At 41.2% G+C, this 20,597-nt stretch overlaps 2 protein-coding genes and 1 non-coding gene across 5 annotated transcripts; all 3 read left to right on the forward strand.

Moving 5' to 3' along the window:
• The first annotated feature begins 961 nt into the window (after positions 1-961).
• On the forward strand, positions 962-9,779 carry hprt1 (hypoxanthine phosphoribosyltransferase 1). The gene is made up of 9 exons (XM_030062329.1): positions 962-1,236; positions 4,810-4,916; positions 5,395-5,578; positions 5,933-5,998; positions 6,889-6,906; positions 6,997-7,079; positions 7,460-7,506; positions 7,697-7,773; positions 7,946-9,779. Exons 1-9 carry the CDS (start codon positions 1,210-1,212, stop codon positions 7,991-7,993), a joined length of 657 nt encoding a protein of 218 aa, XP_029918189.1. The 5' UTR covers positions 962-1,209; the 3' UTR covers positions 7,994-9,779.
• A 298-nt stretch (positions 9,780-10,077) lies between these two features.
• Positions 10,078-20,291, forward strand: pabir2 (PABIR family member 2). Of its 3 annotated transcripts, none has more exons than XM_030061697.1 (10): positions 10,078-10,178; positions 11,770-11,848; positions 11,954-12,007; positions 12,475-12,518; positions 12,631-12,685; positions 13,641-13,742; positions 13,859-13,944; positions 15,958-16,022; positions 18,046-18,142; positions 18,363-20,291. In XM_030061697.1, the coding sequence occupies exons 1-10, from the start codon at positions 10,102-10,104 to the stop codon at positions 18,496-18,498; spliced, it is 795 nt and encodes a 264-aa protein (XP_029917557.1). In that variant the 5' UTR covers positions 10,078-10,101; the 3' UTR covers positions 18,499-20,291. The 3 variants fall into 3 exon arrangements, with proteins under 3 accessions (XP_029917557.1, XP_029917556.1, XP_029917558.1); XM_030061696.1 differs by lacking the exon at positions 10,078-10,178 and adding an exon at positions 10,214-11,266; XM_030061698.1 differs by lacking the exon at positions 10,078-10,178 and adding an exon at positions 10,215-10,760.
• Positions 13,397-13,546, forward strand: LOC115367118 (small nucleolar RNA U109). The gene has a single exon (XR_003928891.1). It is a non-coding gene; the product is annotated as a small nucleolar RNA U109 (small nucleolar RNA).
• Positions 20,292-20,597: the final 306 nt, after the last annotated feature.

Genomic DNA, 20,597 nt, shown 5'->3' on the forward strand with positions numbered 1-20,597 from the left:
ATTTTGTCCATAAATCTTGGCAATATCAATTACTGCCACGATACATATTAGTGCATGGACTTGCCGGATGACAATGGTATGTATGTGAGCAGGAAATCACAAGGCCTTTGCAGATGTTATCGATGACATACAGATGTGTGACAAAGGAAAAGCCAATTAAGTGTCTCAGGAAAGTGTCGGGCCAACACAAGCTGCCAGAAACGCTTCAGTGTCTCTATTAAAGGGATGGAGCACCATTCTTCCAAAAGATACTCCCTCATCTGGTGTTTTGATGATGGTGGAGGAGAGCGCTGTCTACACACCAGTCCAAAATCTCCTAGAGGTATTCACCTGGGCTGAGATATGTGGACTGTGAAGACTATTGCACCTGATTTACACCAATTCCACCTCCAGCAAACCATTCAGTGAACCCTGGAAGAGATACCACGCCCACCAGGATAGCAAGGATTCACCACATTGTAAAGGTGATCACTCAGAATAACTTTGTATTGATTTGCAGTGAGCCTCCCCTTTAATGGGACAGGTGGACCCAAACCATGTTAGGACCATGCCTCCCACAACATAACAGAGCCAGTGGACCCAATCAATCAATCAGTAAATCAATAAATACATGATGTTTCCACAGAACTGAACAAAGGACAGGCTGGCTTACAAAGGTAAAGAGCAAAAAAAAAAAAAAAAATCAAAGGTCAGTTGTCATGAGCCATGGTGAGTTTTCCCTGAATTTTAAAAAGAATAAAATAGATATATATGTGCGACTAAACCACATATTAATCCATTTATTTACCAGGGCAGTTTAGTCATGGTAACATGATAAATGCGCGGTAAGGCAGCAGCTTCCTGTGCCCTTTGGCTCTGTAGGACGGCATGGTGGCACACAGACCTTCAAGCTCGGGCTTTTCGCTCCAAAAAGGGGGCGGTGCGAGCAAAAAATTTCCCGCTGATTTGATTTGGCCGCTGTCTTTCTGCGTCACGATATACACAACAGCCCGGAGCTGCAGTGGGGCCGCAGCAGCAACACGGAAAAGACAGGAGGGGACTGCCTGGTAGCGACGCAGCTAGCTAGCCACCTCCATGTGTTTGCTCTCACAAGGCTGAAGGGTGTGTGACGGCGCCGTGACCGCGTTTTAAGGATTTTTGCCCCCCTCAGCTTCTTGATCCTGTTGAAGTCTCCGGTACATCAGGTGGACAGCAGTGACCGATACGGACATGGCGACATCCAGCTCCTGTGTTGTGGTGAGTTAAGTTGCCCCGGACAACCACACCGAAATGAGCGCGTCTGATTCGGGTAAAAGGTGGCCATAGGTTGCGACATACAGCACATCCATATGACTAACACCCCCCCAACACACACAAACACACACGGGCGCCATTTCCCTCCGCAAAACGCCTTGAACACACTGGAGGTTTATTTTTTCTTGTTTCTCACTGGTTAACAGGCCTGCCCTCTTACCTTGACAGCGGGTTTTGCAGCAGTCATGGTGCTAAATGGTTCACTTTGAACACGGCCTGCGGCGGTGCGCACATGCACGTTTTGACTTCCATGACAGTCACACACGCGCTCTCCATGCCGTGCGCACGTGACTTTAGCAGCGTTTCCTTTATACACCTGGAGGAGAGGACACATGTAAACCCACATGTGGGTATCCCGTCACTGACACCAGCTTACATGCCACTACAGATGATAATAATTGATAAACTGGACGTTTGCGTGTGTGTGTGTGTGTGTGTGTGTGTGTGTGTGTGTGTGTGTGTGTGTGTGTGTGTGTGTGTGTGTGTGTGTGGTGATGCTGTGTACACATGCCAAGCGGACCTCAGAGGACAGATAGATTCCGATGCAGTATAATTGTTGTAAAACCCAAATTGACTAGACAGAGTATGCCCAAACTAATTATTTTAAATCATGGCTGTTATGTCCAATTAGGAATCAACTGACTGACATCCAGCTCCCTGTGTCTATAGAGAGCAGAGGCACATTTTATCTATGAGGACAAAAAGTCTGTCCGTCATTCTAAAACCTGTCTAAAATGGGGTAAGACTTACTCAAAAAATGCAGTTTGAATTTAGACCTTTATCATAAATTATTCCATTACCCATTAAACAGCACCCTAAATGGGATCCATACAGTTTATATGGTAAACAGCATAAATAGCTGCATTATTGTTTCTGGGTGGCAACGTAAAGCAAATTGCTTTCCTTTGCTTGACACAGTATGCCCAAGCTAATTATTTTAAATCATGGCTGTTATGTCCAATTAGGAATCTACTGACTGACATCCAGCTGTGTCTCTGTGGTATAGAGAGCAGAGGAACTTTTTTCTTTTATGAGGACAAAAAGTCTATCCATCAGTCCAAATTTCTTAAATATGCAGTTTGGATTTTTTATGTTATTTCTTTACCCTTTATGAGCAACAGGAACCCCTACCCTAAATAGAATGTATACAGTTTATCTGGAAAACAGCATAAATGGCTGCATCATTGTTTCTGGGAGGCAAGGGATAGCAAATTGCTCTCTTATTCAAAGTCAACAAGACAGGGAGTTTGATTTTTAGGAAGTGGCATAACAGATTTAAGGGAGTTGTCTTGGTGCTATAAATGATCATGGTTAGGCAAGAATCCTGTGTCATACCAGTGGCTTTACAGAGGGGTATTGTGAAAATCGTCTTGTGTGTAGCTTTGTTCCAACTGAGAGATTTCTATCATGCAAAATTGCTTGAAATTCCAGTTTAATGTAAATTACATGAACACTTGGAGTAAACTAGAGGTGAGAGTCTGTGATTTTATCTTCTTGTTACACTTATTCAGAAATAAATACATAAAATCAGCCACTTCTAAATCTTTAAACACCATCTGCATCTTAATTTATTCCCATCCTTATATGAGCATTGAAGGGAAAAGTCCTCAAAATAATTGTGGAAGCAAGACATGACATGTTTGTCTTTTGTTAAACATTATTCCACTTTGAGTCAACATTGGCTGCTGCTGCTGATTGTATCTGTGTGCATTCACATACTAGATCAGCTGACTAGCCTGTGATGGCCTCTATACTGGAGGAGGTAAATAACCAATGTCCTATTTTCCATGACATTTCCCGCAGGAGGTTTGAAAGGCAGTGTTTTGCTGTTGTTTCGTCTTTCCATCAGACTGGCAGACACACTTCTTGTTGACACAGATAACAAGGCCAGTTGAATGCACGTGTGACTAAAAAGGCACTCAGAAAGGCAGCGGCAGGTCTTGTTTTCTGTGTCACATCAGAAAGACAAAGCAGATTTCATGTTGTAACCCTAATTATTTGCATACCTGGATGTTGTTTGCACACACCTCAAGGTTGTTTGAGCCGCCCCGCCCACCTCCAAGTGGAGTTCATCATGGTGATCTTGAGGCATCATCATCATTCCATTTTTATTTTTTATTTTTCCAGACTTCACTAATGAGCAGCGAGTCTGTGAGAGTCTGTGGCGCCTCAGATCACGTGTCTCTGAGGACATCTGCTCACCATGAACCGTTATTTTTTAGGATGGAAAGGGCGTTGCCCAGACAGATTGTTTTCATTTGAGTGGGTATTACTGGGAATGGGTCGTGTGTGTGTGTGTGTGTGTGTGTGCAGTGGGAATTTGTGATTCAAAAATTCAGCAGAGCCACTCATGAGGACATGCATCTTGCTTCACTGACCACAGGGTTACAACTTACAATGTGCACAAAAAATAATGCTATGAGTAAAAACTGCAAGTCTGCCTGTGGTCACTCAGCCGGTACCTCAGCACCTCCAGCTCTGTACCAGCCTCTCAGCTATCACATGACAACAATTATGTTGTATGGGTTCAACCACCGGGCAGTTTGTCCTCAAGCTGGAAATTTGATTTAATGAAGTATAACAAATACTGAAAACCATGTATGGAATTAAGCATGGGTTTGAAATCCTAGTAAGACAACGACTGCATTAGCCTCCAGGACTTGGTCATTTGGACAAGACACAGATTTTTCAGTAGTGGTGAAAGGAATTATTTAGAGGCATCTTTATGGTGAAGGGAGTGAGTTGACTGGTCTCTTGAAGAGGCTGAGGTCAGTATTTTCACTGCAGTTGCGCTGACGGTGAAATGTAGATTTTAATTGCCTCCTAGACTGTGCTTCATTGTCTGGACTTGCCCTCGAACTGTGTGCTTTGTGGCAAAATGTCTGTTGCAATAGTGCAGCCACAGTAAGCGAGCCAGTAGGGAGGGAAACTGATGAGATGCTATTGATATCAGTGCCGTTATCAACTCTGTATTGGTCTGATTCTCTGTTAACTCCCTTAATGATTCCTGGTCAATTTTCTGTGTGGGGAAAAAACAGACCTTACACCAGTTTTCAGCATCAACACAGCTGAAAATACACTTCTGTAGTGCTTCTGTACTCTCCCTTCTTCCGGTGTTTCAAACCCTTCTGCTTTAGCAACCACCCCTTTTTTGCAGTCAACTGGTGAAGGAAAGATATGGCGGCACTGCCCACATATTTTCCTGCACCTTTTTCCTTTTTTTTCCACCTACCAGAAGAAGGGAAAATACAGACACACTGCCTGCGTATCTCCCTTCTCCAGTGCTCGAACTTCGGCGAAAAGTATAAAAGGAATTGATCAGCTCGTAGGCAACTGGTTGTCAGTTGGAACAGGTGGTTGATTCCCATCGCTATAGGCGAGTATATGGAGAAGTGAACTGGCGTTGGTCCTACTCTGAATCAAATGATCAAATGAGACACAATCCTTTTTTCAAATCTTGAGTACCATGCATTCACTTAACACACTCTGAGTTTGTGATCTGCCTGTTCATTACAGATCAGTGATGAGGAACAGGGGTATGACCTGGACCTTTTCTGCATACCAAAGCACTATGCAGCTGACCTGGAGAGAGTCTACATCCCACATGGACTCATCTTGGACAGGTAGGTTGCACATTCAGGATTAGTTATAATAGAGTTTTACTTAATGTGCCAGTTTATATAAAAGGTAGACTCCAGGATGTGAATGGACTGCCAAACAGATCACTCCACGACTGACTTTGTTTGGTTGACTAGTTTGCTTATCTAGATTCTTCATAAATAATTGACAACTCTCTGTCGCAGATTTTGGCTTTAACCCTTCATGCCTCTAACAAATGCGAACTGAACTGAAGAAACCCAGTTGTACCTAAAGCATGTCAGGGGAATGATTCCAGTTATTCTAAAACTATTTTTTGAAAGCCAGCTCTCATTATTATCGCTGGGGGTCCTTTTGAAATGACAGCCATGCCCGCTGAGCCAAACAGAGAAAGGAAGTAAGAGCTAATGCTGACTGCAGCAGAAAACTGAGCTGACCATCCTCTCCCGCTGTCTCTCTCTCTCTCTCTCTCTCTCTCTCTCTTTTTCCACCACGTGACCTCAGGACAGAGAGGCTGGCCCGGGAGATCATGAAGGACATGGGGGGGCACCACATTGTGGCCCTCTGTGTGCTCAAAGGGGGCTACAAGTTCTTTGCAGACCTGCTGGACTACATCAAGGCCCTAAACAGGAACAGCGACCGTTCAATCCCAATGACAGTGGACTTCATTCGCCTTAAGAGCTACTGTGTAATCTTTCTTTTTTCCTCTTCTGTTTTTATTCAGGTTATGTTTATCACCATTAATGTGCTGATGCTCTCTAAGTCTCAGAGTTTTTTAGTTCCATATAGGCTTGACTACTTTATTTAATCTCATACTTTCCTCTTGCTTTTGCTACACATCTGGTTTTGTAGCTACATCAGTACTGTAATGTAAATACAACTTACATACTGTAATTCACATTATTTAATACAATATACGGTATCGTCTAAGCTTGATTTGTTTCACCCACACAGTAGTTGATGCAGGTTTTTGCACCGATGTATTTTCTGAAAGTTTGCACCAAATCCATGACTCGTGCTGTTTATTCTTACATCTCTGCAGAATGACCAGTCGACGGGTGAAATCAAAGTAATTGGTGGGGATGACCTGTCAACTCTGACAGGAAAGGTGAGCAGTGAGTTAGGGTGAACAGTCACGGCTTAGACAGTGATCTGATTACTTTGTTATATATTATTAACAATTATTGTTAATTTTAGTGATTTTAGAAACAGATTTGTACTGTACTTTTGCATCATTTTTAATCAATATCAGTTCTCTTATTAATCTGGATTGTGGAGTTGTGTTGCACAATAACCCGTTGTTACTGTTGTCATGGTTAGCTCTGTGTAGACTGATGCCTAGCCCAGTTTGCATACTGTCCTGCTCAAAGAGCTTACATTGGAAATATTTTTTGGCCATTGTGACTGATTTGCTAGTGGTACACACGATGCCACTGCCTTCTTTCATTATACAAGCTACAGTCATTAAAGCTCAAATTACTTGGTCAGAGGATGCCATTTTTACTAGGATGGGAAGTGTTTATTGGTGAGGTGACGACACAGGGTTGGCACTATCTGCTACACTTTTTCCACTGTGGTTTGAACATCACTTGCAATACCTCTTGCTGCCTCAGGGGGAGGCAGAGTGATAAATTGAGATGTTGAGATGTTTCCTTATTGCAAGTCAGCTTAACTTCACTGATTAATAACTGTGGCAAGTGAAATTGTTAATGATTATGCATGATAAATGATGCAGTACTAGCATTCAGCAGACAGTCACATAGATCCCTGTAGGGCAGTTAAGCACAAATCTGTTTCACCACCAGTTACATTAAATACATCAAGTAATTGGCAGGAATCCCTTCAAGGTGTCACCCCGTACCATGATATTAAAGGATTTCCCATGCAGTTGCATAACAACAAGGCCATAGCCATTCCTAATGGGTTCATTTACATATCAAGATGTAGTGTGTTCAGTATACTGTGTTAACTAAAGTCTTATCTGTTCTTTTCATGCAGAATGTCCTGATTGTGGAGGTATGCTTTGAATTTCAATTCCCTCTATCAATGTAGACCATTTGCCCTTCCAGTTCTGCAAATTTTAAGTTGGTCTTGTGTTGTTTCAAGGACATTATCGACACAGGGAAGACAATGAAGACGTTGTTGCAACTTCTCAAACAGTACAATCCCAAAATGGTGAAAGTAGCAAGGTAATTTAACCTCTTTATAGTTGCCTTTTCAATTCCAAACTAGTTTTTGCACCATAACAAATCATGTTACAAGGTGTGTAAGTGTGTATATACTGTATGTAGCATAAGTTACATTGTTTTTTTTTTTTTTTTTAATTCATCTATGTGTGGTTATGTGGTCTTTATGTTTTTGTAAACAATCAACCTGCCCAGAGACTACAGATGAAAATTAGCCTGTCTGGCAATATGTGGTACATTTAGATGGTGCATCTAAGTGCTTATGTTTATTAATGTGAACTGTCCTCTCTTAAGACAGGCCACTTCAAGCAGTCATATTTTATATCAGAGTTATTCTTGTAGCAGTGCGGTCATGTGATCAACATCTTGGTTTCTGTCCTCAGTTTGCTGGTGAAGAGAACACCGAGAAGTGTTGGCTACAGACCAGACTGTGAGTTCAATACAACAATAAATGTGATTAGTAGACTATCTGATTAACCCAATCAGATCATGTGTTGTAGTTGCTGTGACAAAATACTCTTTTTGAAGATGTTTTTTTCCTCTACCATCAGATTGATTTGGTTTCCTGTAAACAAAGAGTAGTTTATAATTTACTTACTTTATTTTCTTATTTATTTCAGTTGTCGGATTTGAGGTTCCTGACAAATTTGTGGTGGGATATGCACTAGACTACAACGAGTACTTTAGGGATCTAAATGTAAGTATTTGAAAAAAAAAAAAGTTTGTCATTGATGTCAGCTTGTACTTGTGTTTTATTGAGATTATGATACAGTCAAGATCCTCAAAACAAATACTGAACCAAAAATTCTTGACCTTCAGTAAATCAATGGTATGCTGCACTTTGTCACTGATCCCTTTCTTTTTTTCAGCATATCTGCGTCATTAGTGAAACAGGGAAGGAGAAGTACAAGGCATGAAGAGCACTTCAGTACTATAATTATTGTATGGTTGTTTCTTTTGATTTTTTGCAGTTGATTTTATATTTGATTTCTATATATTTGTGTCATGAAAACAATATCCAGCTGCGTGCGGCTAATGTCACATGGATCTTATGCTCAGGGTCCCTGAGGATACACTGATACGGTGATAATCCTGATGTTTGCATTACCAGTTTTAGTCACCACACACACAATGTCATTCAACTTTTGAGAAATTTGATTGCCTTAGATCGAGCCATGTCTGTGGTACAGCATGGAGCTCAGCTTTGTCTGAAATGAGCATATAATGCCCCTGTGCCCCATCACACCTATTAATATCCAATGTGTTAGTCTTGTTTTTTTTTTTTTTTTTTTTTCCAGAGGGGTAATTTATTCAGAGCAATGCTGCTAGACTGAAGTAGAGCATCACAAGTCTTTTGCTACTTCAACATTTCGACAGCCTCCTATTTTATAAACTGTTGCTTTCATCTTAATAAGTCTCTACTTTTACTTGGAAATAATTGTTTTACTGGCACTCTTAAAGATGTTTCACTCTCAACAACACATTTTGGCAACTTTTCAAAGCAACGTGTATTAAAACCAAAGGAATGTGTTATTGTTAAGATATGCTGTTTATTAAGGCAACGTGTAAAGTAACACAAATGTTAGTTATCCAAACCAGCCACATGGATCTGTTGAAAATGAGACATCCTTTACTTATGAGTGTCCAAAGTAAAGAAATGTTTGTCTCCAACAGAAGTTGGCGTCCATGCATCACTTTTTGTACGATAAAGAGAATGATGAAAAATATTGTTTGCACCTGTGCAAATGTACCGTCGTTAATTTAGGTTAAAGGGTCACTGCATCAGACACTTGACATAATTTATCTGTAACTACCGTTAATTGAATCAGGCATACTTTTGAGATAATTTACCTTTAACTGCCTTTTATATATGTCTTTAATATTCACTGTATAATAGAACTTCATCCAGTGTTGCTGTGACTGTAAACCAGTTTCAACTGCATTTTGCAATATCAGCCATTAAATGTTCACACCCCTGCTGTGACCAGTGGATCTCCCCAGGATGACATGTATATAAAGTAACACTAAGGAAGCTGATAATTCACTTATTGTCCATTTAATGATGCAAATAAAGGGGAAAGGATGAGTGATTTGGAGTAGCTAAAAGGGTTCCCAAAAAGTGTGTTACTGGGATTTGATCAGTAGTATTTACATTATGTCGGGAAGCCAATAAAACTTGAAGCTTTCTAGGAATGGCAGCTGCTCATCCTCCAGTGTGTGTACAGGACAGCAGAGGGACCCGGTGTGTGTGTGACCTGTGTCAGTGTGATCAGACCATGACCTCAAAGCTCCCTGGCCTTACAGAAAGTCACTGATTAGGGCCAAACAAAAGCCATGTTGTCCACTACACCCCCATTAACAAAGAGCCAAGGAGAGGGGCTGCACAGAACCATGTTATCCAATTAACCATCAGGGCTGAAAACATGCTGGGAGAGCCAAAAGCTAGCCCATTTTATTTAAAAATCACATTATCTTAAAACAAAGTTCAGCTTTGTTTTGTACCCAGTGATCTATTCCATGTATGCCCAGTTATGACTGTAATCTGACATTTCTCCCTGTATTTTGTATTACTTTTTCCACTTCGTGCTGCCTCCATGGAATGACTAAAGACTATCAAATGTGGATTGATCACATGTCGAGATGATCTCTGGAAACGCTTACATTATCCCACATGATTAAAATACAACTATTGCAACTATTAAATATGGCCGTTGTTTTTCATGTGTATCTATCTATCTATCTATATCTATCTATCTATATACACGTGTGTGTGTGTGTGTGTGTGTGTGTACGCATATTAGGAGTAGTGCTGTTGTGAAAATAGAAAATGTACCAAAAAAAAAAAAAGAGAACAAAATCTATTTAACCTGCACCATTTGCATAAGGGATGCACCCTTATGGGCAAAAATGATTCGTGACAAGTCTTTGGTGAAAAACAGGAAAGTAATCATACATGTTTTGCTGCAGCTTTAATTATCTCTTAAATGTGTCGGTGTGGTGTTTTAGCACTGACACATGAGGCGGGATGGATGCGGTGCTGCAGGATGTGTGCGGGACGGGGCCGTGCTCGCTCACAGGCAGGCAGGCAGGCAGCGCACGCCGGTAAATAAAGCTCTTTCATTGGACAGGTTTGCTAATGTTCAACTGAAATGGGCGTGAAGTTTTTTAGCTAGCCGCCGTGTGATCATCTGGGATCCTGCTCGTTTTCGGCGGCGCCCAGCAGAAACGACACAGTAAATTGCGTGTAGAGCTTACAGCATTAACACCGGACTCAGTTTACTTAAAGTGTAGGAGCCTCGGTCGCCCTCAGCCTGATGGACGGAGCCGTTTAGCCGCTGCAGACCCGGACTCTGGACATGGCATTGTGGCTACTGGCGTATGCTAACGTAGCTAAGCTATCCGGCTAGTTAGCGTTAGCTGGGTAGTTGGCTAGTCTGTAGCATAATGCTTGCAGCGTTGTGTTAGCTGCGGATAGGCTAACGTTATCACCAGTTTACAGCAGCGTCGTTACATTAACGTCAGCCACGTTAGACTAATTAGGACACTCGGCTGTTAACGAACAGGTTGGACAGTTTGGCTGACTTTACGCGTTAGCATGCGAGTGTAGTTTCAGGTCGCCAGGCTCTGCTGCTTTGCACCGCTGACCAGCTGCTTGCTAGCTCGCAGTTACCGGGCATTGTGGGGGTATGTAGCCATGGTATGCTATGCTAACCATCATCAGCAAAGTTGGTAACTGGCCGTAACGTTAGAGGAAACGTTAGCACAGGCCGGTTTTGGCTGATGGTACTGTCGTGATATTACCGAGCTAGTTGTGTTTGACAGCTTAAGTATGTTAGTGGTTGAATTACCACCGACCAGTGGGCCTTGCAGTTTGCTGTGAGTGAAGTAACGCTAGCTTGTTTGTTTGCCTGTACCCAGCCTCAGCACAGCTACCTGACTGGTCAACCCGTTTCTCTAAACATGTAAAGTTGCAATAGCTAATTTCGAGGTTTCTGGGGGGCAGCTAGCCAGCAACACTGAGTTGGTCAGCCAGTTGAATTAGTCCCATGAGCTTCATCTAGCAAGATGAACAACCCTGGAGTCATGCCACAAGAAAAGATGGAGCTGGACTTGGATATTCCCTCTTCGCTAGTTCAGAGCGATGGACACTTGAGAAGATCCAACAGTGCACCCATGATAAATGGCTTAAGGTTTTACTGTTTGACTTGGCTTCCTTAAGAGTTTCCTACAACACTTTTTGTGTATCGTATAAAGTCTTAAAGGCAGACTGTGCAGTTTCAAAGGAGAGGACACCCCACCTTGTTATGAGGTGGTTAAAAAATGATAAATGCCTCTCACTTCTCAAAATATAGAAATGCCCGAGGAGTTCAGGACAACTTACCCAAAATATTGGAACATTAAGCTCCATTGTCTTCATGTAAATTTGACTGCAAAACATCAGATTCAGGATAGGCATTTAAAAGAGTGACATTAATTCTGTGGGTTGTTAGACTTGGCATGAACCCGAGGGGTTTTATCTTTCCTCAGCCTCACTGTTAACATCAGTTGTGCCTTCTCATTTGAAACTGCACTCTGCCTGTTGTCATAAATGTTAACATATTTCCCCCCGCACTTAAATTAGACCTCTCATATAGAGGCTGTTGCTTAAAATACATGCAAATATAATGAGTGGTTTTTGAATTTGCCATTACAGTGATAATTCCCAGGTGTTTCAGAGAGAGGTTCTACGCAGCAGGAGAAATAGCACTACAGTTGTGAACAGGCCCAATATGGTAGTAAATCCTACTTTCATTACACATATATTCACTTCAGTGAATAGTCTGTGAATTATTCAGTGTTCAACATTTTCTTTCATACGCAACCTTCCTTCTTTACAGGTCCCTTCATCACCCATTCGCGTTCCCAGCACCAGACTCCATCAGATCAAACAAGTAAGAAAAACTGTGCCCTTATTGGTCCACCCAGAGCCAGATGCTTGTGAATGTTTCATCATGACGATCAGCATGTCAGACCGCTGTCCCCCTCTCAAGCCATAGGGAGTGACGGTGACTGGAAAACATGCCAGAGTCATTGTTTGTGGAGTTAACAGGGCCATCGATCTCACAGAGTTGATCAATTGGTAGTATCAAACTCCAACAAAATGGCTCCTCTACATCGCTACCCACCAGCTGAGTTGCATTTCCTAATCATGTTGAGCATGAGGCTGATAAGTTTAGCTTTTGACATCGAACATGGTTGTAACATGGAAGAAAAAAACGTTCAGGACCCCAGTGATACTGTTAGACTGAAGAGTGATTTTAAAATGGCAGTATGGTAGAATCTATGTAGAATGAGTATACATAAGAAAATAATGAGATGGCATGACTGACACTTGAAACCATTTTTTGTGCTCCAACAGGAAGAGGGTGTAGATGTGATGAACAGAGAGACGGCTCATGAGCGGTGGGTAACAGCTGTGCACCGATGCAGGGATCTGTTCTTAAATCACAGTCGCTTTGTAGAAGGAAAAGTGCTTGTCCGTTGTCATCCTCATTCCTCATTCTGTGCATCACAGGGAGGTTCAAGCTGCCATGCAGATGAGCCAGTCCTGGGAGGAAAGCCTCAGTCTGGTAAGGAAGGATTGCTATTCTCTTTTTATTATGTTCTAGTATGTTCTTCCCACAGAACTTGAGTGGAGTAGAACGATCATTGCTCTGTTTGCCGTGGTCATTTGGCTGAATAAAATGCAGATTTACTTGTTTGCTATGGTAGCAAGCTAGTAGGGCAGTAAAGTGTGTCACCCTTGCATGAGAACTGTGCAGATACATTGTAATGTGGCTGTAGCCTGAAAGGGGAAATTACTAAAAGAATTGTGAACATTTGAGTCTGTGTCCTGGCACATTACACAAGGTCAGCATAACATTAGCAAGATTGTGCTTCTCCTATTAACTCCTCCAGGCAGCATCTGTAAACTTGCAAGCCCAGCTGGCCAGCAACATTAAACATAAATTTGACTAATATAACTCCTTAAATACTACAAATTGTTGTAGTGCGGGCGAACTTTAGCGGAGAAGAAAAGTGGTAACTTTAAGCAGCTAATGGATATCAGCAGAAAGACAAAATGTCTTTCCACTGCTTTCGATGACTTCACAGCGACTTGCCTGCTTGTTCGGAACGGTGGCAAAGATTCACACCAAACTTGCCACTGCTCCGACCATCCCGGGATGTTGATTTGAATGGGAAAAACCTTTCTACACCACTCAGGTTCTGTAGTTGTACCCCATAAACAGTTGTTGATATATTACACTGCTGTGGATCCTTGGAAGTCTTGTGCCTTCACATTGCATGTTTTGGCCCATGGCCACTGTTGGCCACTCTCTATTTTTGGAGTGTGGACAAATACAAACATGCTAGATAAAAACACATGGAGTTAACAGGGCCACCAGTCTCTCAAGGACAGACTGAGTTGGTAGTATAATACTCCAACATTCTGATGAGTTGCATTACCCCAGTGTGCACTTCCATAGGGATACAAATAAAGAAATAGTGGTAATCCCTGTGTTTCATATTTGTGTCTTCTTACAGAGTGACAATGACTTGGAGAAGTCTGCATCATCATCTCCAAAGCGCATTGACTTTGTGCCTGTGTCCCCTGCCCCGTCTCCAACCAGAGGGATAGGAAAGAAGGTATATTTGTTGGATCATTGTAGGCACTGGACTTCTTATACTGATGCTATGATGGTTGAGTTGATAATGTGTCTTTCTAGCTACACTGTTTCTTTATTTCCCTTTCCTACAAGCAGCAGTGTTTCTCCCCTTCACTACAAATCCTTGTGAGCAGTAATGGCCTAACGCCCAGCCCAATACCCAGCCCAACACGGCGCTTCAGGTGAGCAGCTGCTCTTTTAAATAACGCCTATGGTTACTAACACCCTTATAATTTGCCAGCTATCCTTCACTTTTGCTCTAAATAAGATTGTTACGCACATCTCAGCTCTCTACTGACGGCTATTGTGCAGCTGGCCCCTCTTCAATCTCAATTTCTCCCTGGTTTGAATGAGTCTGTTCAGTCGGAAAACTACTTTGCACTTGGGCAGGTGTGGATGTTTGACCAGTTCTGTGCAGTTTAAAGTTATTCACTGCATATCTATTTCCACTAAATTCCTAAAATCAAATAACTGCACCTGTACATTGATGGTAAAGACGAAGTATAGTTTTTGCACAGTCATGTTGCACATTTGTAGCTAAATAACAAGCTGTTTATTTGAACGTGATCTCAGGTTTCTGGTTTCCTAGTAGATCAGCTGCCCTAATCTCCTCTATGGAGAATACTGTAATGCGAGGTCACATGGCTTGCCAAGTAAGGTTAGCAACTGAGCCTGTAGCAAACATCCTGGAGCTTATATCATATCACATACCCTGTCCCCCTTGGGATATGGCAAAATCAATCATACCGGCTAAAATCAGAGTTAAGTGCTGTTTTATGATCATAAACAGTGTGTGTGTATATATACACACACACATCACTGCATCACAGCCGCCCAAACAAACATCCAACCCATGAAAACAAATTACTCATGGACCCATGAAACTAATTAGTCCATTTGATACTTTTGGCAGCATTTACTCACTTCCTTATTTGTTTTGCTGGTTGCCCATCTGCTGCTTTCAGGTCATATCAGAAATGAAACAAACAGGATTTCATTGTTTGATCTTGAAAATATTTACCTTTTACTTGTTCGAATGCCTACACCCAAAATCAGTTGTATTCATGAGTTTAAAATCAACCATATATAAAGAGAAGGTATTTTCTTGTTTTTTGCACGTGGTTGATTTATATTAGTTTGAATATAACTGATACATTTTTATTATGTTGGACTACAACATCAGTTACTGCCTGTATTGATACACCACCACAGTTTATGGTAACCCTCATTTGTTACCAAAAAAAAAAAAAAAAAAAATGCTGCTATCCTTCCAAGACAGCAGCAATAGGTGCCAACTGGTTGTGGGTATATAGGAGTGATGTTTCACCCGAACAAACACACATTGACTGGATTTCGGGTCATTCTGAATGTGGAAGTGGGGCAACTGCACCATGGTATAAAAAAGAAAAACACATTATTGAACTGTGTTGCATAACAACTTAGTCTGCAATCCTCCCGCTATCCCTATTGCTATTTGTGCTGTCCATACAAATGAAACACCCATTGACATCAGCGGAAGCATTTCCTTGATCCCTGACACCCGTTGGCTGTAGTTGAGCTTTGGGGTCATTTTCTTGTGTGTATAAATACGTTAAAATGTTTTCCAACAAATAATCACATGTGGGAGGTGTTTATTAAGCTACATAGGATGTTCAGTGTTACTAGCTGTTGCTTGTTTCCCCTCACAAAACATAAGAAGTGCAGTATTAAGTTACTATAATCATAAAGAAGCTAACTGAGCTATTTTACACTCTTCTGAACAGTTCTTATTAGATTGGTTGTTCTGGGAGAGTTACATGCTTAGGGTGAATGATTTGTATTTACCTTAAACAGTGTTTTGTGCAAGGTTAGGCTTATTTCATGATGGGCATTTTACCAGAGGAGCTTCATTTCTCAGTCCCTCTAAAAGTCTTCCAATGGGTTTTCGTAGATTTAAACAGGTAGAATATTACCGTGTACAGTTTGAACCCAGTACGGCTGTCCTGTTGTTTTTAAGTCATTTTACTCCAGTTCCAACTTGATATGTAACCAAGTAATACTCCAGCATTTTTTTGAGTCTTGTCGTCATGTTCGGTACTGCTATCGAACGTAGAGTGTATTTTTTTTCTCTCATTAAGCTTTCCATAGCTACATCCAAAACACTGATGGCTGTTCAAAATATTTGGCAACATGTTTTGGTTTTCTGTGTTCTTCAGCCGACGGAGTCAAAGCCCAATCAACTGCATCAGAGCGAGCATACTTGGGCCAATAAAACGCAAAGGTGGGGTACCTAACATGCCTTTAAAAATCCTATATACTAAGTGCTTTTGGAATAATGATGCCCAGTCTATTTAAAGGTGTATTTTCCCCTTGAGTAAACCAAGGTGAAGTGGTGAAATTCCATCACAGCAAAAGCCACTCCATTTAAGAATAGCAGTGAACTGTCTTTAACTCTATCCAGATACCATGTCCAGAATCAAGGCTGTGTAATGTGCACTTGAGGTGATGCTGAAAATATTGGGACAGTGAAGTGAAATGCTTGTTTTTGTGTATGCTAACGTTAAAGTAAATTTAAATACAATCTAGGTTAATACATCTGTGCAAGAGCTGTGAACATCACTTGGCTGGACTCAATTCTTGTGAGGAATCCTTTTATACTTAAAAGAACCTCAATTTTATGTTTTTTTTTTTTTTTCTCTCCATCATTACGATAGATTGTGTTCAACATGCCATCACTTTGCAGTAGAGCGGTTTGTGCCACCTCTCTGTAGAAAGTGATCCTGCCCAGTACAGCAATCAAAGAACCAACACAACGTCCAGTAGTTTAATTTAACAAATTAAAATCACTGTATGTACTGGTACTTTTGCCAGCACTTGAACTTTTTTTTTTCTTTCTTTCTTCTGGTGCCTGTCTTCTGAGTTCAGGTCACATCAGAAACGGAGGAACAGGATGTCATTGTTTCAGCTTGAAAAGATTTAGCTATTACTTGTCAGAATGCCCATATCAAAATCATTTATATTCATTAATGTAAAATCAACCATAAATTAACTGAAGACAATGGTTGATTTGTATATAACAGATTAATTCTTATTTTGCTGGACTGCCAGCATCAGTGGATTCCCCTCTACATTTGCCACTTGTATTGACACACCTCCACAATTTATACCATGTGGCAGATATTGGAGCCTTCAAAAATTTTCCACCCAGGTTTAACTGAACATTTTTCTCCAGTCATCAGTTTGCATTTACTGAAAGTCTGATAGAAACGCAGCATTAGAGTACTTGAACCAAGTGCTTTGTCAACTAACTCACTTTAATTAGCATAAAATGTCATACTGCAGTGTATGAAAGTTTGAGGAGATGCACAATCGGAAAATTTGGATGTAACAGACTTGTGAGTGGTGTTGTGTTCAAAGGACTTTGTGTTCTCTCTGTGCTTTGGCCCTCTGGGTGTGTGGAAGAGCAGGACTCTGCAAACCGGAGTTACACAAAACTCTACAGTGAAGTAAGCGATGAAATTTTGAACACAATCCGTTGTGATGATGGCAAGTGCCAAGGAAAATCAGGCCTGGTTGAATTGAAAATGGAACTGTCCTTGAAATACTCTTCCATCTCATTGGAATTTAAGCTGAAGAACAGACTCCACGTACAGCACTTGGATATGTGTGGAGTACAAAGAGAACTTTTAAGATTAGTTCAGTTTTCATAGATGAAAATCTTCATGTCTCATCAGCATGTGTCCTTGGCATGGCTTCCGCAAGTCACAATTCTCATTTGACCCAAGAAAATTTGGCCAGGAGGGCTCCAGCAGTTGAGATTCGTGAGCATGACTTGATGCAATGGTGAAGCGGCAGTGGTTTAGAGTCAACACGTTGACTCAACCTGGATGCTGATTCAGTCTTTTACTCATCCGTTTATGTCATGCTGCACCAGAGCATGACGCAATTGTCTTCATTCTCAGAAATCGTTCTTTTCAGATTCAGTTCTATGCATTTAACCTCCAGCACAGATTCTAAGACAATTCTAAGAGTCTTGTAGTGCCAGTGAGTCACATACAGCACATTTTTTTGTGTGTACCTAAAGTACATGCAAAATAAGATAAAATAAAATAACCCCCCTAAATTAGTTGTACTTGGCTTTACAATGTGCTTGAGCACCATATCATATCTGAGTTATAGCCAAGACAACATAAAGAACCAGTTTCACTTGACTGTCCCTTGACATTCACCACAGACTATGTGAGCTGCAGAAGGTTGTGTGGGATTTGGAATATTTTTTGATGCAGGTGTCCTTCCCTCTGCAGGGGAGATGGAAACAGAAAGCCAGCCTAAGAGGCTCTTTCAGGGTACCACCACCATGCTGTCATCTGACGTCTCCAACCTGTCAGATCTCAGTTCCTGGTAAGATTTTGTGGCAACATTAAATCGGTCAGACCAAACAGGCCAGCAGTGCTGTCAAGTGACTTAGGTGGAAATGTTTGAACTCTGGCTATTTGAGGAAACACTGCGCTAATTGAAATCAAATGTGAATCTCAGTGTGATGATGTGTCCTGTAATGCACTGGATGATTGCTCCTCCATTATCACAGCCTGCAGTCCTGCTGAATTTGGCTCTCTTTCAGTCACTCCCCAGATCTGCTGGATGGCAGCCTCAGCAGTGTGAGCTCCTCCACCGGGTCCCCTGGCAAGATGGAGGGAGTGTCACCCTCATCCAGCAACTCGCCCTTTGCTTCCCTCCAGGATCTGTCACCCAAGTGAACACGGGATTGCAAGAGACACTAAACGAGGACAAAGATGGGCGCCAAAGCCTATTTCTCTCCACAGAGCGAGTTTCCTTGTCAGACCCTCTGCCTCTCTATCACCTAGATTTAGTTAAAGTGGAATTTCCATGTTTGCGTTTGAAAGGCTGTTCTCATGGCTGCATTTGGTAGGGTCTAGGTATGTCTGAACGAAAGGAAACGAAAGCCATGGATGTGTTCTTTGTATGTAAAGGTGCACCTGGTAAAATGGGGGAAGGACTGAAGACACTAAGCACCAGCTGCTAGTTATGGATCTTTTATGGTGCTTAGCCCCATAATGATATTGTGTTTGTATGTATGACTATCCTGCAAATGTATCAGACCAGTTGGCTTCACTGGAGAGAGACATTGAGCACTGGACAAAACATGACTATTTGGATGTGTAGAATGCCCTGTTTTGTGCTGGAAAACTCATGTCCACAGGCCTTTGTATGTACACAGTCTGCAGGTTTTGTATGAAAGGATTTAACTTATTGTTTTCCTGCTTTGTAAGTATGTACATATTAACCATGTCAAATATCATACAAGTTTTTGATTGGCTGTGAGGTGAATGCGGGCACAGGGCTTCAACAGCAAATTTTTTCTTTGTAAAGGAGCAGATAAGGAAAAGCTAAATGCTTCTGGGGTTCAAACATGGTGGTTTCCTCACTGTTATACTGTAAAAAAAAAAGTTATGTTTTCAGTGGATATTCAGAATATTTTTATGGTATAGGCTGTGAACTGTGGTGAAATTTTGTACTTTTGGCACTTCGCCAGTTCTCTGAACTTGCTGCAATTATAATTGCCCAGTTAAGGCAATTAACTCACCTAGCAGATAATCATGGTAAGAAAAAGAAGGTGGTCACCACTGTTGGGTTTTCAACACTAAAGGCTACTCTGAATCCTGTATTCTTGTCAGGATGTTATTGTAGATATGCAGAGTATAGTTGATTATTCTGTTTTCTTCCTCAAAATGCCCGCTGGCATAATGTTCTTATTTATGGAAAAATTTGTTTATTGTAAAAATTGGAAGGTGATCATTTCTATCCCCAGGAAAAAATGCTGTTTGTGTTGTCATAAATACTAAATTGGCAAACTGCTAGAGCATGTGTCAAAGCAAAATGGCACCATTATGGTTTTGAAGAGGCTGCTGTTTTTGCTGTGGTCACATTTATTAGAGGTTTTAGCACCGGGTCGTCATCTGTAATGTTTCAGCTGTATGTAAGCTCATGCAGGGAAGAACTAAAATAAACCACGACTGATGTTACTTCCCTTCGAAATTCAAGAAGTACAATGTGTATAAGTTAAACCTAAAGTGTGCTTTTGCACCTAAATTTAATTTGTTAGGCATTTGTCCCCAGTGTGAGTGTACACGTCTGAAGCTCCTCAGCCTTTCATCTTCAAATAAAAGCAAGGAAGTGATTGTAAATCATTTTTTTAATGAAAGTGTGCCCCCCCCTTTCTTTTCTTTCTTTTTTTTAAGAAAAGCGTGTGGTTGCAGTTCATACTCAGAATGTCTTTTTCCTTTATACAAACAAAAAAAGAAAAGGCAATCAGCTTGCCCTGCTGTCGACATTGGTGGTATTTTTCCACTTTTTTCCCTGTCATCCTACTTAGTGTCCAGGGCTTGAGTTCAACATATGGAGTTGTTCTCTCTCTGTAATGGAAAGGATATAATCCTATGAGTTGGTCAACATCTCGCCTGTGCTTGTGTCCTTGGTGATAGCTATCATATCAAAACATCTGGACTAAATAAATTATTTCTTTACTACTTCCATGGAGTATTTTTTTAAACCGGTAATTACTTGTGATTTTGCAAAAGGTATACATGAATTTGTGCACTGAGAAGTGGACAAATTAAATGTGGAGGTTGCCAGTATAATGGATTCCTTATTCATCACCATCCTTTGAAGGCCAGTTTTTTGAAGCATATTTTGTGTGCTGCTTATTCACAATATGTTAACAATTCATCCACGAACCCACATTAGTATGCCAACACTAAACTTAGTTGACTGGTTGAAAGCCAAGTGGTATGAAAGCTGTGAGAATTTGTTCTTGTTTCGCTGTAAAAGCTGGCAA

This window comes from Myripristis murdjan, chromosome 10 (genome assembly GCF_902150065.1).
Source record: "Myripristis murdjan chromosome 10, fMyrMur1.1, whole genome shotgun sequence".
Taxonomy (NCBI): Eukaryota; Metazoa; Chordata; class Actinopteri; order Holocentriformes; family Holocentridae; genus Myripristis; species Myripristis murdjan.